This window comes from Corvus hawaiiensis, chromosome 9, assembly GCF_020740725.1.
Source record: "Corvus hawaiiensis isolate bCorHaw1 chromosome 9, bCorHaw1.pri.cur, whole genome shotgun sequence".
NCBI lineage: Eukaryota > Metazoa > Chordata > Aves > Passeriformes > Corvidae > Corvus > Corvus hawaiiensis.
The window spans coordinates 8,174,236-8,189,428 of record NC_063221.1 but is presented as its reverse complement, the minus strand read 5'-3'; the positions used below and the strand labels follow the sequence as shown (position 1 = coordinate 8,189,428).

Sequence of the window (15,193 nt, the reverse complement as noted above, 5' to 3'; positions counted from 1 at the left end):
GGCTGCTCGGTCAGGAGAGAGGATGTCAGCTCAGACCACTGCAACCATGACCTGCAGGACAGAGAAAACCCAAACATCCACTGGGTCAGTCCTGCTGATGGACCTGGGATATCCTTTCTAGTGCAGAGACCCTTCCCTTGGTGGTGAGGGAACAAAAACTTGGTAAGCTCAAATTAAATTTCAATAATTTATTTTTATTAAATAATTTTAAGTACAGTCCAAGAGCTATTAAAAATCACAGAATAGTTTGACTTAACGATAGCTCCAACCCCTGTTTATGGAAGGGACCCCTTCTGCTACACCAAGTTGCTCAAAGTACTGTCCAACCTGACCATGAACACTTCCAGGGATGTGGCATCCACAGCTTCTCTGGGCAACCTGACTCACCACCCTCTCAGGGAAGAATTTCTTCCCAATGTCCAATCTAAACCTACACTCTTTCAGTTTAAAGCCATTTCCCCTTTGTTCTGTCACTCCATGTTCTTGTCACAAATCCCTCTCCAGCTCTGTGGGAGCCCCTTGAGGCACTGGAAGGGGCTCTAAGGTCTCCCTGGAAACTTCTCCAGGATGAATAACCCCACCTCTCTCAGCCTGAGAGAGCCTAATGTCAGAATTTAATACTCATTGAGTATTTAATGGTAACAATTAGCAAAAATTTCTTTAAATAAATGCTAATTAGCTAGATAAGCAGATGACTTTAATAAAGTCGGTGTGGCACAAGCAGCCCATGAATTGACTCCATGCAGCTTGCAATTGTGTAATCCTGTCATGGCCTCACTTCCAATCTTTAGTCCGAGCCCACGAGCAGTGGCTTTGCTCTGGGCAGTTTAGAGGGATATTTGAGGAAGGGATCACCGAGCAGAACCGTGTCTCACTGGCAGCTGAGCCGCTGACTGCGCGTGGTCACGGCCGCTCTGACTCAGGAGCGAGTCTCAGAGCCGCAGCTTGATCCCGCAGGGATAAACCAGCTCTGTTCACCTCAGGAGACTCGGCACTATTTTGTAACAAGACTGTCCACCCCACTGTGCCACTGCCTCCAAAACATGCAGGTCTGTGGTGCCTTTAGCATTTCAGATAAGGACAGATCTTGTCCCTTCCTGGTACACAGTGAGTGCAAGTGCTCATCCTGCCCCAGAGCTGACTACAGCCACAGCCTGCATGAGTTACTGGGTGCTGACCTAGAGAAGCCTTTGGGATCGTTCCAGCCCTTCCAACACCGTACTAGCAGACAGAGTAACTTCAGGGCAGGCTTCCTATGGGCACGGAATGCCCTGCTTCTCTCCAGGCTGCTTCCCGGTAAAGAAGGGAAGCACACGATGTGCTCGGCTAGTTTGGCTACAGAGACAGCTGCAAGCTTGCAGGCACATATACATGCAGATTCCCACTCCCCACTTGGATGCCTCATCACTAGGAGAGCAACACAACACAAACAGCAATCAGAAGAGGACAGCAATTTCCAGCCTTTCCTGGAAGGGTCTGGGTCCAGCAGCTCCACCTCTGCGCTGTGCAGTTTGCCCCTCTGATACGTGCAGGGGCAAAGGCAGTGAGAAAGAATCAGTCAAGCCATAAAGTCCCTAAGCTTCATCCTTTTGAGATACTTTCCATCCTGAGAAATGCAGTAGAAATATCAGCAATGGCTGCATGAACAGGGGCGCAGTTTTCCCTTCACACTGGCCACAGCAGTAGCCAGACCCCTGAGAAGATTCAAAGAAATAAACTTCTCTGAAGCAAACAGCACAAACTACAAGCCACAAGCACCAAGCTGAGAGCAGCACCATGGAAAAGGAAACAAATACTTCAGTCTGCTGAAGAGCCACACTCACTGACACCAACAGCAGAGCTGCAAGAAGGCAGGAGCCCAGGCAAAGGTGATGATGTACCACAGCTACAGCCTTTGTGTCCTGCCTGGTGGCAATGTGAGTGGCAGCCCCAGGGTTAGAACTCCATGGACCTGACACCAGGAGGAACAAATAGGGTTTGGGGTTTTTTTTACACCATTTCTTTGCCCTTCAGACCACTCTGTGAGAAGGGCTTCTGTGGCCAGAGATCACACAGATGGCGCCTTTGGGGACAGCAGCATTTCTGCTCAGCCAAAAGCACCCCGGTTCCACTCAAGCTCAAAACTGTGGTTTGAGCTCAGGTCCTTCCTGGTGGTCAAAGTGGGCTTGGGCTGCCTGGTCTGTGCTGCCCACACCATACCTCCCCCATCCCCAGATCCAGTTTTGATGCTGGAGCTCCAAAGCCTCATGGAAAGGACACTGGGCACTGCCAAGAAGGCAGCAAAGTGGGATGAGACTCCCAGATTTCTGCCACACTGCTGGAGAAGGAATGAGATGCTGACCCCTGATCACAGAGGCCTTGCAGTGCTTTGACCATGGCAGAAGCCTGTTGCACCAAATGAGGAGAGGACAGTACCATTCACTAGAAAAATATATATTTACCATCTGTGTTTTGCTCAGGAGAGAACAACTCATGACAAGGGGCCCAGCTGAAGTCATGCAATTGACAGGTGCCAGCATGTCACCACCTGCATCATGAAAGGGGTGGCAGACCAGACCTCCATGGAGGACCCTCATGTGCTGCAGGGGCAGGAGGGGGGGTTTGAGGTGCTGCTTTCACCTCAAGCCCCACTGCTCTGCACTGCTGTGTTGCTCAGATTACATCAGCAGAGCCTGTGGTCACCCCACCATCCCCACCACCACGGTGCGGTCAGGCTTCCACTTCTGGGACACCCCTCATGGCACTGCTGCTTCTGGCATGTTGGGATGAGTTAAATAAAGGGGTTGGGGAGCATTTTCTGGGATGGGAGTGGTCGATAACACAAAATGAGCACAGCACCTGTTCCAGCCCAGCTAGCCGGCAGTGCCTGTGGTACAGCAGTCACAGTGCTGGGCAGGGTGGCCAGCTGTGGCTCAGGGGGAGCAGTTGTTCACACTACTCATTCCCACTGTGGTGTCATGCCATGACTCAGGCACCTCCTTAACACCCACCCACCAGCTGTCCCCACCAGGGCCGTGACACCACGTGGAGCAGCAGGTCCCAGTATCTTCTCAGGTAGCAAGTAGTGAGTTCCAACAGGGTCTTCAGCACGCTATGTTTTGAGTTTGTCAGGGGTTTTTGTAAGGAGAATATGTGCAATTCTCTTCAGGCTGATGCAGTACAGTGCTTTCCAGGTGTCTGCTTTCAAGCCTTTACCAGTTGCTTGAACCCCCTCCTGCTGGGAAACTCAAACATGGTTTCTCAATGGGTTTTGTGGTGCCACTGTGCCCAGGCAGCACTCACCCCTCACATATCCGTGTGTGTGTGTGAAGGGGCTGCCAGCCATGCTCCATTTCAAAGCTTAAACAAGCCGAAGAAAGTCTTGGATTCCTCAAAATTAACCAGAGCGATTTTGGAGACGTTGACATGCAAACTGTCCATCTTCCTGAGCTTGAAGAGAGCCCCCAGGTAGCTGTTCCGGGCCCACATCCTCTGCCCTGTGCAGTAGTTGATGCCTTTGTCCTCCATGAGCACGAGGCTGCCCGGAGAGTTTGGGTTTCTCTTGTACACGACGTGGGACAGGACCTGGCTGTCACAGGCGCTGCTGCGGAAGAGGACATTGGAGTACACAAAGTACAGCCCGGGCTCGTTGATGACCAGCCCCCGGTTGTGGTACTGGACGCCACTGGTATAGGCATGGCCAGAGATGGGCTCCCACTCCAGAGGGAGGTCTCGCTGGGCTGGGTTCCCTGGAAGCCAAAACAAGACAAAAAGAAGGTGGTAAGTACATCCAGTTGAGTGTTTTTTCCTCAGGTCACACCCCATGTCACAACAAGGCAACCGTTCTCCGAGCCTTGTCTGCAGTGCGGAAAGTCCTCCCCGACCTCACACCTCACCAACACCAGCCCCCAGTGACAGCTCCTGTCCTCCACACCCCAAAGCCAAGCCAAAACCAGGCCTCACTGAGAAGCATAACTGAGGGGGAGGGTTTTATCTGTGGAGCAACACTCTACTGTCAGAGCAGATGTGTTACCCAAGGAAAATAGGAAAGCCTTGTGAGGTGGGCTCCACCCAACTACAGCCATGCCACCCCCTCATCCCATCACACCTGCCCATTCCCCCCTGCTCCCACCTCCTGCTGCTCCCTCACCTGTTAGATGGGCTGCCTTCCTCGCTTCCTTTTGCAGTGACTGCTCCTTCTGCCCTGCTCAAAGATAGGGAAGACATTGGCCACGTGCTCCATGGAAAAGTCAGCCCAGAGGGCAGTGGGAGAGCTAGCCACAAAGCTGACACCTGAGATCCATCCCACTGGCCAGGCAGACCTTGTCCTCAGGAAGGCAGAGCACAGCTGGGAAAATCTGCCTTCCCTGGAGGGCTGAGTTCCCTTTGGAGAGATGGGCCAGTTCCAGTGACTCAGTATATGGATCCCATCCCACTCCATCCTTCACTTTTCCTCAACATCTACTTCATGTTCTCTAATTTTGGAAGCAGCCTGTTCTTTTATCAAGCCAATTAAATTTTCCTCTCTGCTCCCCCTTCTCCTTTACACTATTTCCCTGTTTCTATTTATTTATCCAGCCCCCTCAAGAAATTCAGGGTTATTATTTATGTTCAGCTTTTGCTAAAGAAGCCTGTGATCAGAGCACTGAGCATCCAGTTCAAATGTCAGCTCCCCTTCCCCTAAAGGGGAAAATTTATTGATATAGGAGTTGATGAGAACCAGGACTGCCCTTTCCCAAGAATTTTGCTATTTCAAATTTGTTTTGATTCAGTATCAGAACAAATTTGAAAATAAATTAACTTTTCTAATAACCAAAATCCGCCAGGGGGGAAAAAATAAAACTTTTCAGATCTAGAAAAAACTGTCAAGAGAGCTGAAAATTTCTTTCTGACTTGGCCGTTTTTTGTAAAGGATATCCTCACTTATAACATTAACATGGAATGCAAAAGAGAAGCAATAGTTTGGAAGTTCAAAACACAACTTTTAAATTGGTCCACTCAAATTGAAACCCTGGGTTTTTTCCTAAATGAAATCTAGAAAAATTGGCAGGTTCTTGTGGGAAGTTTCAATTTCACTGGGTTCCTCCTCCAGGCACAGACTCACCCGTGAGTTTCTCTGAAGCTGGAGGGATGTGCTCAGCGCTGGCAGACTGTCAAAAGAGAAGAGGGACACTGGCTTAGACTGAGAGCAAGGACTGTCTTTGACAGTGGCTAATTCTGGATGCCCATGGGGAGCTGCGAAGTGCTAAGAAATACACAGGGAGAGACCTGGCAGCACTCAGCAACATAAAGAAATCCAGATAAATCAGTCACCGACCGAGCAGTCCCGTACAGGAACAAGCAACCCCCTTCCTCTGTCACAGTAGACACTGAAATGCCACCATCCTGCCCCTTGGGGAGCTCTGCACCACCTGAGCATCTCAGACACGATTCCAAGTGTTTCTTTTTCCCTGTTTCCCCAGGGACCTGTGACCAGCCAGGCAGACCTCACCTCTCTGAGTTCATCCAGTTCCTTCTCCAGGTGAAAAATCTTAAACATGCACAGCCCCACTCCAGTGAAGGCCACCAGGATCAGCAAGAACATCACGAGGAAGCCGACGCTTCTCCTTCCCCTGTTGTTCCGTGGCTTTCTCCTCCGGTCGGGTACCGGTGGTGGGAAAGGACCCACGGGTGGTGCCGGGGAGCAGGAAGCACCTGCATCAGCACAGCCGTCCACCCAAAAGATCTGGGGGTACACGTAGTTCAAGTTCTGCTGCATGGCCGGGAGCGGGATGGGCTGGACATGCCTGGTGCGCTCTTCCCTGTGGCACCCGAAACCTGCCGGGCTTGGCCCAGCCTGAGCCCTGGGGACAGCCCCAGCTTTGCCCTGGCACGGCTGCATCCCTGCAGCGGCGGACACCCAGCTCGGATGCTGCGACTCTGAGAGCCTCAAGCATCAAAAGCCTCACGCATCAACATCAAACCGCCTTCCGGCCCGGGCTGGCGGGTCACGACCCCCCCGCTCCTCCCACAGCTCCGTCTCGGGACACGCGGGGGCTGCGCTGCCGCCCGGAGCTCAGCAATCCAACACCCTGAACAGCAGCCCCAAAGGATACGGGCGGCTGCTTTCCCACTGCCCGTCCTGGACCGCGAGCAGAGCGAAAGGAACGACAAACTCTCTGGCATCCTGCACCGCAAGGGAGAGACAGAGCTGAGGACTCCTGCCCACAGCAGGAGGATGAAGAACCAATCCCAAGTGGGATGCTAAGGAATCGCTTCGTTCCTTACCTGTCCGTTGTGCATCCCCCCCTTTCCTCGGCAGCTCCGCAGGGCATGGATCCCGGGGCACGGAACACAGGCGCTGTCCTGCCGTGATAAAAACCTCAGTGAGAAGAGGAAGCCACTGTGAGTGCTGCAGCCTGAGCAGAGCTGGCCCAGCATGAACAGCCCAGGCACAGCCAGCTCAGGGGGCTGCCCTCCTCCCTTCCAAGGAAGAACCCAGAATCCAGACCATGCTGCAAGGGCCAGCACTTTTAAGAGCTCATTACAATATCCTAATGAAGAGACACAGGGACATTTCCGTTTCTCAGTTTCCATTCCTCGTTTACTGCAGATTTCTAAGCAGTGACAGTGAGATTGACCCACAGATTTACAGGTGCACACAAGTGATTATAAACAATTTTTCTTGCATTTTACAGCCCCGTGTTGAAGTGTGTATTTGTATGGAGTGGTGTTAAAAAAGAAGGAAATGCTTAACACGAGCAAACTAGAGATTTGTCTCCTGTGGCTGAAGGAAGCAATCACAATGTGCAGGCTTTGATCTTGAACATCAAAACTGGGATCTGAAAAGAGCACATTTGAACAACTTATGTACACTTGTTTCTCTGAAGCAAGGGCTCAGCTTTGCCTGCAACCATAGCAATAAATCAGACATGCTGACAAAGTCTTGCCTACACCACCAGACATCCCACTGCTTTTTGAAGATATTCACCAGCCCTTTGCTGCAGCAGTGCTCCACAGCAGGGGTTTCATCTGGCTCTTCCTCACACTTCTGGTTTTAAAAGAGACAAAGGCAACATAAATCCAACTCTAACAAGTTCAAGCTTGGTCATGCCTACCCTGGCTCAGTCATCCTCTCTGTATCCCAGAACGGCATTCCCCAGCCACCCAAGGACAGGTCCCCATCCACTCCCACAGCCGTTACAAGAGAGGTTCACACAATGGCTTTGCCCGGAGAGGATCCACTCCCAAGTTTTTCCCGACACTGTGTTTAATGCCAACAGCTTATTGAGGTGGGATTGAGGACACAGTAGCAGTTTCCCTTAAATGTCACAAGTGTTCTTACTTCTAACCCACTGCTTCCTATTATCACAAAGATGCTTTTTTAATGGGTGGGTGAGAGGGAAAGAAAAGGAAACCAACTGAAGCAATTTCAGCTGCACCTTCTCTTTTGGATGCCCAGATCAAGAGCCTGCTAATACCACATGCTGTGGCAAACCAAAGATTGGAGCTATTTTACCATCAAAAAATGCTTAGTGCACAACATACTTTCAGGGACCTCTTCCTCTGCTGTCACGCTCCATTTTCCTGTCACCACCTGCAGACACCACCAAGATGACACACACTGACTGGAAGATGGTGTCATGCAGAGCTGTGTCTGCATAGCACATCAGGATCAGAGTCACAGGATGGCTGGGGTTGGAAGGGACCTCTGGAGATCCTCTGGTCCAAAAAAAAGCAGGTTCTGGTGACTGCAGGCTGTGTGTTCTGCTGGCTTCCTGCTGCTCAAGTGACACAGGATATTAACAGGGCTACTGAAATAATGGCAGGACAGTTTGCTGTAGTCACATGAATTTTGCTAAAGGCCTAGAGTCAGAATTTAGACAAGGCTGAGCCCTCCTAAAATGTGGGACAAGGACAACTGGGCAGGAAAACAGGGCATAAGAAGGACAAAAGGGGTGACAGATTTGCCTCCACCACCCTATCCCGCTCTTGAACCAGTCTGTACACTCTGTTTCCAGCAGCCCTAATATGTCATTTGAACAGGAAGGAAGGAATATTTTCCAATGGAAACACCTTCCTAGCCCTTACCAGAGAATTGTTCCCCTTTGCCAAAACCAACAAAAACCATTACAGACTGAAAAAGAGGATTTGCTCAGAACACTCTCCATCCCCAATTCACCCTCTCCCAGAGAGGTGGGAGCTCTTACTAACAAGACACATAATTATGCTGAAGCTGGTGGCAGAGAATCAGCCAGCAGCTAAGAATTTGTACCACCACGATTTAGGGACAAAAGGATGACCTGCCTGAAATACCCCAAAGAAAGCAGGACTTGAATGATCCAGCTCTAATACTTGACAGAAAATAAAACCTGAAACTTAAAACAAATACTGAAGTGTGAACCTCTGTGTAGGAGAGGCTCTCACCATGTTTTGGACAGAGTCTCTCTGGAAGCAATTAACAAATCTTTCCTCTCACACTAATGATTAGTGGAAATGCTAAAAAGCAACTCTTGAAAGCCAACAGGGCTGCAGAAATTACACCCAAGAGCAGCTGAGAAAGTTGAGGATCATTCTCATTCAAAACCACAGGATTCAAAATAATGAGGACAGCGAATTCAATCAGAAGAAAACAAGGCAAGAAACAAAGACTGCAGATCGAGCTCTTTGGGTAAAAGACAATGAATTAGGAAGAAAACAAGTCTGCAACTGAGAGGCTTCTCAGCTGGACACGAGCTTCCAGCCCATGGGCTCCCATGAGAGCTCACATACAGCACTAGGCAGCTACAGACACTCCTGGAACTCACTTCACAAGTCTTTGTTCAACTTCAGAGAGGCTCTGGAAGAAGTTGCAGTAACTGTTGGACAGAGAAGAGGTTCAAATCTGTCTGTTCAAGAGCAGATTGGCAGGGAGGGATGGATGGTGTGTGGAAAACCTATAAAGAGAGGGATTATTTCCAACAGCAGAGAGCTCTTAAATCTCACAGAATAAAAAGCTTCCCAAGGAGTCACTAAATGTGACAGAGTTTGGAAGAGATGGATTTTCAACTGAACATTGGTATGGATACTTGTGAAAGCTGCCTCCAAAGGGAGAGGACATTCATCTGCTGAAGCCTGAGAGGGGTGTGGAAGGCAACAGAACTCACCCAGCATTTGCAGTTAGCACTGACATTTTCATGTTGTTTTCTTTCTTACATGTTTTTTAACAGTTTGGTCTCTCAAATGATGGTGATGCTTTTTATTTCCTCAACTGCTGTCCTTGCTAGGAGCATTTGCAGCACATGTAAATGCCATGTTTTGGTGCCATGGCGGGGACATTCAGATATTCACACTCAAGAACAGGTTTTAAAGTCTACGGTTAACAGCCCTGGCCTGGCATTACAGTGTTTAGTATGTCCCTCTTCCAGTGAGCAAAGTGCTCTGTCCTCTCCTCCACCATGATCACAACAAGCAGGCAGCAGCCCTGAATTCAGCAAAAGAGGGCTCTGTCCTGAGGTGAGAGAGAATCCAAGGAACCAAAGCAGCTGAGAAAAAGAAGAATACTTAAAATATTACTCTGCTGCTTTCATTTCTTTGGTGCCCATAGTAAGTGCAGGGAAATGACGTATAGTGGTTATGAGGTAATGGGATCTATTCTGAGAAACACAAGCAGGTCACTTCATACTGTACAACAGCTTAGTAAGGGGACAAAATGGAACAAGGTGCTGTGGTCACTCACAAGTTGTGAGGAAGATCAAGAGAAGGTGGAGGTGTTGAGTTTCTGTCCCCCCAAGTGGCAGTTGAGGGGAGGACAGGACATTCACAAGCCCTTCTGCAGGGGTCCATGCCCTGTCCCAGCCTCTCAGCACAAAGCCAGCCTTGGCCCTGGAAAACACCAGCTGGCTCTGCTGGTCAGGGGGCCTAGTTGGTACTTGACAACTTTTTTTCTTCTTGGGAGCAGCCATTCTCAGCCCATTCAAGACAAAAACTCTGACTGTGTCATTACAACTCGCAGAAGCTTCAGTAGCTGCTTCCAGTTATTTTTCCGGGAAAAGAGAAATAGCAGACAGGGATTTGTGTTTGCTGCGAGTTCGCAGAGGGCCCCGCAGCTGGACGGAGGCTCCAACCACATCTAACAAGGGAGAAAAACAAGCCTCAAGGTGGCAAACGTTTCTTTTCCATCTCTAAGTCCACAAGGTGCAGAGAGTTCACTTCCTCTCCGTTGCCTTCCAAAAGCCGCCCTGCTGCTGTGGAGTTAATGGCAACTCTAATGGAAAGCAGCAGAATAAGGGCCAGTTGCAGCTCCCAGGCCCTGTGTCCAATATGAGACAGCAAGAAGGCAGCAGAAGGCTCCTTGGAACCTTCTTTCAAACTTACTCTGCTTAAATTAGAGAAAGGATAAGTAAGAAAAGATTGGTGAGTTTAGGTACTCTTTTCCAACCTAACCTTTTATCTGAGCAAGCTCTTGGAAGAGATTCTTGTTGCACTGTCACAAAGCCCAGCAACATCTCCAGCAGCACCTGCTGCTGTTCGACACTCAGGGTTTCCAGGAGATGAGCCACACAGGGCCTGCCTACAGCACTTTGTGGTCAGGGCTCTACACTTTAATTGTTCCAAATGAAGTGGAACATGTTTGTACCTAATTAAGCAAAACCTGCTAAGCTGTTCCATCTCGTGCTGTAACTCGGCAAAAGCAGAAGCCACACAACACCTTAGACTTGAGCTCTCTACTTACAGCACCACGCAGATGGTAGAGTTTGCATATTTAAAAAAGCCTGGATTTCCACTCTGATGCTTAATATATATAACCTAAACACCTTACTTTGGCAAACACAGCCAGCAACTCACACAAGGTGTGTGTTTGCACCTATCCATCCTCACATGGAAACCTTTGCATTAAAGATTTTTTTGACCTTGGGCTCAGGACCTGCCTGGACTGAAGGACACCATCCTCACTCCAGCATACACACTGGCTTCTTTACACCAACGGCTGTCCAACCTTAGTATGCAATATTGTAAGATTGTCCCTCCATGTAAGTATCCACACCACACAGGAATTTGAGATGTATAAACTGTCTTCATTAGAAACTACTATCCCTACACAAAATCCATAACCAATTTAAGAGACTTGATTCTAAAAAATTCTAATTTTGAAAGCCAGATTGTGTGACATTAATAAAACTGCAAGTAGAAAATGACTCAAGACCCCACATGAAAGCAAAACATTAAGCAGTAATAACCTGATGATAAGAGAACTTTTTTTTTTAAAGTGGTTAGATCACTAAAAGCTTCCACCAGCAGCAGGTGGATGCTGTAGTTCAGTCTCCAGTCTCCTGCCAGAACACGTTCTCAAGTCTGCAAAAGCATAATTGGCCCTTGTAGGTTCCTTCAGATGTGTTATTCCCATGGCACACTTCCCACATGTTCATTACAGGACAAGCTTTATCACTGGTATTTTTCCACACAATGTATCAACTCCTTAGACCTAAGTCATGCCCAGTTTTTAAAATGTATAAAGAGAGCAGGGTATTAAGAGACCAGTTTAGAATGCATTTGGTTTCACATCTGGAATTGTTAACTGGGAAATCTAAACATGTGCTTAGGATTTCAACATGCAGTCTCATTTATCAGCATAGTGTAGATCTGAGAGTCTTTAGTTCACAGAGAGTCAACATGGGCTGTTTTAGAATTCAGTCACATCCAGCTTCAGGTGATTATTACCAAAGAGAAAAGCCCAGTGGTTGCCTGGGCAATAAAGGTACACGTTTCTTACACATGCTCCCCCCCAAAAACACCCAACACTCTCCTCCCTCAGCAAACTCAACATTCAATTATATTTTTAAATCATAGTGCTATGATGAAGCAGAGTCCTGAGACACTCAAGTGAGAACTCAGTGCTGGGGAAGTCTCCTCTGACCAGCAGATACTGGCCAGCCTGTGAATTTGGCATTTTGGCTGCACACAGTCCTGCTGTGCTTGATAGAAATAAGTTAGAGGGGGAGGGACCAGTAAGGGGCAAACTTGAAGCTGAAAACTCTGGTTTGAGATAATGACCTCTAACTTTCCTTTCATGGTCTTTTTTTATCCTTCACAAGCCTTAGCTCTGAGTACCAAGAGGTCACTTCATGCAGTCCTCCTCACAGAAAGCCACCACATGCAGGGATCCCCCAGGGCAAGGTATGAACTGACCCTGCTGGAAACCTTTCCAGCAGTGTCACAGGGCCACAGTTCCTGACCTTTCAGACAAAGCACCACTCAGCCTTCAGAATCCATTCCCCCACACTTTTCTTTTTTTAAACAGAAAAACACATCCAGGCTGATAAGTTTATGAACTCCTTACTACAGCCCAAAGGATCCCAAGTCCTAGCCCTGGACTGAAATTTAAAGACTAGTCCTTCTCAAAGAACGTAACCCACAAGTTTCATTTTCAAAGGAAAAAATGCCAGTAAATGAAAGACAAAGTGTTCAGATTTATTTGGAAATTCACAGTTTCTAATGGCACTACAGCTCTGTAGTTACATACTCTTGCTCCACAACATTGGATGCTGCACTCTGGTGGTATGAATTATCTTCATCCAGGTTTGACACCCTTCTGAATTCATGTTCAACACGTCTGGTTCATGTGCTCTGACTGGCTAATTGTGCAGATCAACTCTTAAGAGTACATCACTTTAAAGTATTCATAAACTAACAAGAAAGCAGCAAAAAAACAAAGGCTTTAAATAAGTCACATTACGTACAATACCCAGGAAAGGCATTAGATCTATTAAAAAGGGTACCACTAAAAGTGCTCAATAAGTTAACTTATTTTGTACAATGTGAACCTGTAACACCTGTCAAAAAGAATAACCTTTTGTTCCACTCACTCAGAACCACACTCAACAGTTTAGCAACCACACATCCTATAGTATCCAAATATACAGTCACAGTCAAAATAAAAAACACTTGAGTATGAAATACCAACCATACCAACACTGCACATTTGTTAGCCAATACAAAAGCAAACGTTATGGAAACACCCACTGTGAACCAGCCCGACAGCTGCAGCTCCCAGGCTTTGCAAGCTCAACACAGCCACCAGAGCAGGCTCTGAGAATGCACCCTCACATTCTTCAGCTGAGCTTTCCCTGAGCTCAGCACAACAGTGAGCATTCCTCATCCACTTCCTCCAGAGAACTGCAGCAGGCCATGCAGGTGACAAATGCCTTCCTCAGCCTCAGATTCCATCGCGCACAGGAAATCCTGAAGAGCCACCGTCACTGATTTCGCACATCAGACTAAGCTCCGATTGTGACTGAAGGTGCAAATAACACAGTTGCCATCCCTCATGAGAGATTTTCCTCAACAGAGTTTGCACAACAAGAATCTAGTCAGGCAAGTCCATCTATTGGTATTTTTACAGTATCCAGTCCACATTACTAAGTCCAGCTGAAGGCTGACACATGTCCCTTTACAGCACTGTAGTGTTGCATCTTCAAAAAAAGCTAGAGAAATTACAAAATAAATCAAATGACAAACAATTGTATCTCCCCTCTTCCAGTGGCATTATAAATAGACAAAAGGCACATAAATATGGGAAGGTGCAAGAAATAGGAACAAAGCTAAAGGAAGAGGATTAGGCTTTTATCCCTATTCCACCCAACAAACTGGGTTTCAAAAAATCTCTGCCCCAAGAACTGTGAAAAAAAACCTTTATAAAATGAACCCTGCCCTCCCTCCCCCCAAGCTGTTCTCATAGGAAATTATCAGCCTTGTAAAGCTGCAGCTTATAGCCAAGATTGACACAATCCCATCTATTTAAAAAGGCAGAAACCAAATTTCTGAATACTTTCCAATGAGTTGAGTTCTTCGTCTCCCACTATCCTTCCACAGAATACCACAGACTGTTCTCAAACGAACAAACACTCTCCTGTTTGAGAAGTTCAGCTAGGTTTAGATGTGTCCAGAAACTGTTGTGACACCAAGTGTTCCCACTGTTATATCTTTGTTTCCTTTGATTATGTCATGCAGACTTGGCATTGACCCCGACTTAGTCTGTATTAGAGTGTTTATGAGCTTCCCTTGGTCTGAAACTTTCGACCGTCTTCGTTTTATAGCCCTCTTCTCAGTTTTTGTCTTTTGGGTCTGCCCGTTGCACAGACTCGTACACGCTGAAATGCCACAAAAATAGGACTCCTCAGACTGCGACGATGTTTCAGAGCTTCCTTCGGATGGAGGGCCCTTATAGGAAGAGTGATAAACCTCCCCAATGTTAGAGAAGTCCCTCTGGTTTGTGAAGGGCTTCCTTCCTTTGATCTCCCCGTTGGCTATTGGGTGCAGAGGCTCTGTTGCCGGCTTAATAGTCTCTGGTTTTTCACTTTTGTACTTGCAACGCTTCTTCTGAAACCACAAGTGAAAAAAGAAACAGTGAAGTTCTGGAAGTCAAGCAGAGCATCCAGGCCAAGCCTAGGAACCAGCAGGGAGAGCAGCTGAGATGTGCACCACCTGCCAGCAGGAACACCTCAGCCCCACTAGTTCCCTCCCCACAGCACAGTACCTTTTTCTCTGGGGAAAACTTCAGGGGCTCCACAATGTACAGATCCTCTGGATCCACTGTAAGAGAGGGAACACACACTTAGCAGTCCTGACACTGCCAGTTCTAGAGCAACACAATCCCAACTAAACAGCAGCACAACAAAATACTCCACTTAATCAGGCACTTTTTTTCCTCCCTCCGTTTTTAAGTTAAGGGGGGGCACAACACAAACACTGAAAGTAAAGTCAGCACACAGAGAAATTCCCCTGTGCTGTCATGGCAGCTGTCAGTGACACACACAAACACTCGGCTTTCTGATAGATATGGCCATGGGAGAAGTACAGAGAACATCCTTTGGGGAAAAGGAGCAGGAGTCAGCAAAAGTTGAAGTCTAGGAAACCAAACTGCTACCAGTGTAACAGTGTTTCATGTGCAGCCTGCCCGTGACAACACAGATGTGCACTTGCCAACGAGGCAGATGTTCAGACTGACATGAGACCACAGCAGGGGAGAATTTGGGAAAAGTGTAGTTTTGAAAAAAAAATAGTTGGTGTTCACTGCATCACATTCCCAACTCAAGTTTTAATGCAGTTTTATTCACAGTACAATAATCTGTGAGGCAAGTTTGCTGCAGCCTGAAGAGCTGTGTCAGCAGCATTCTTGGTAGTTACTATGATCTGCAACACTTGGTTTTGCACAACACTCCTAAGGAATCAAAATCAGTTGTCCCAAGTCTACTAT

General features: G+C 47.7%; 2 protein-coding genes across 7 annotated transcripts in view; both read right to left on the bottom strand.

Moving 5' to 3' along the window:
- Window positions 1–217: 217 nt before the first annotated feature.
- On the bottom strand, window positions 218–5,904 carry FASLG (Fas ligand). The gene is made up of 4 exons (XM_048313655.1): window positions 5,471–5,904; window positions 5,084–5,129; window positions 4,130–4,183; window positions 218–3,728 (listed from the first exon to the last, which is right to left on the bottom strand). Exons 1-4 carry the CDS (start codon window positions 5,858–5,860, stop codon window positions 3,334–3,336), a joined length of 885 nt encoding a protein of 294 aa, XP_048169612.1. The 5' UTR covers window positions 5,861–5,904; the 3' UTR covers window positions 218–3,333.
- A 6,483-nt stretch (window positions 5,905–12,387) lies between these two features.
- Window positions 12,388–15,193, bottom strand: part of SUCO (SUN domain containing ossification factor) — a 40,253-nt gene continuing 37,447 nt past the window's right edge. For all 6 annotated transcript variants that reach the window (XM_048312825.1, XM_048312820.1, XM_048312822.1 and 3 more), the window contains 2 exons: window positions 14,474–14,529; window positions 12,388–14,316 (listed from right to left, as the gene is read on the bottom strand). In XM_048312825.1, the coding sequence (XP_048168782.1) occupies window positions 13,870–14,316; window positions 14,474–14,529 (503 nt within the window). In that variant the 3' untranslated portion in view covers window positions 12,388–13,869. The remainder of the gene's footprint in view (window positions 14,317–14,473; window positions 14,530–15,193) is intronic.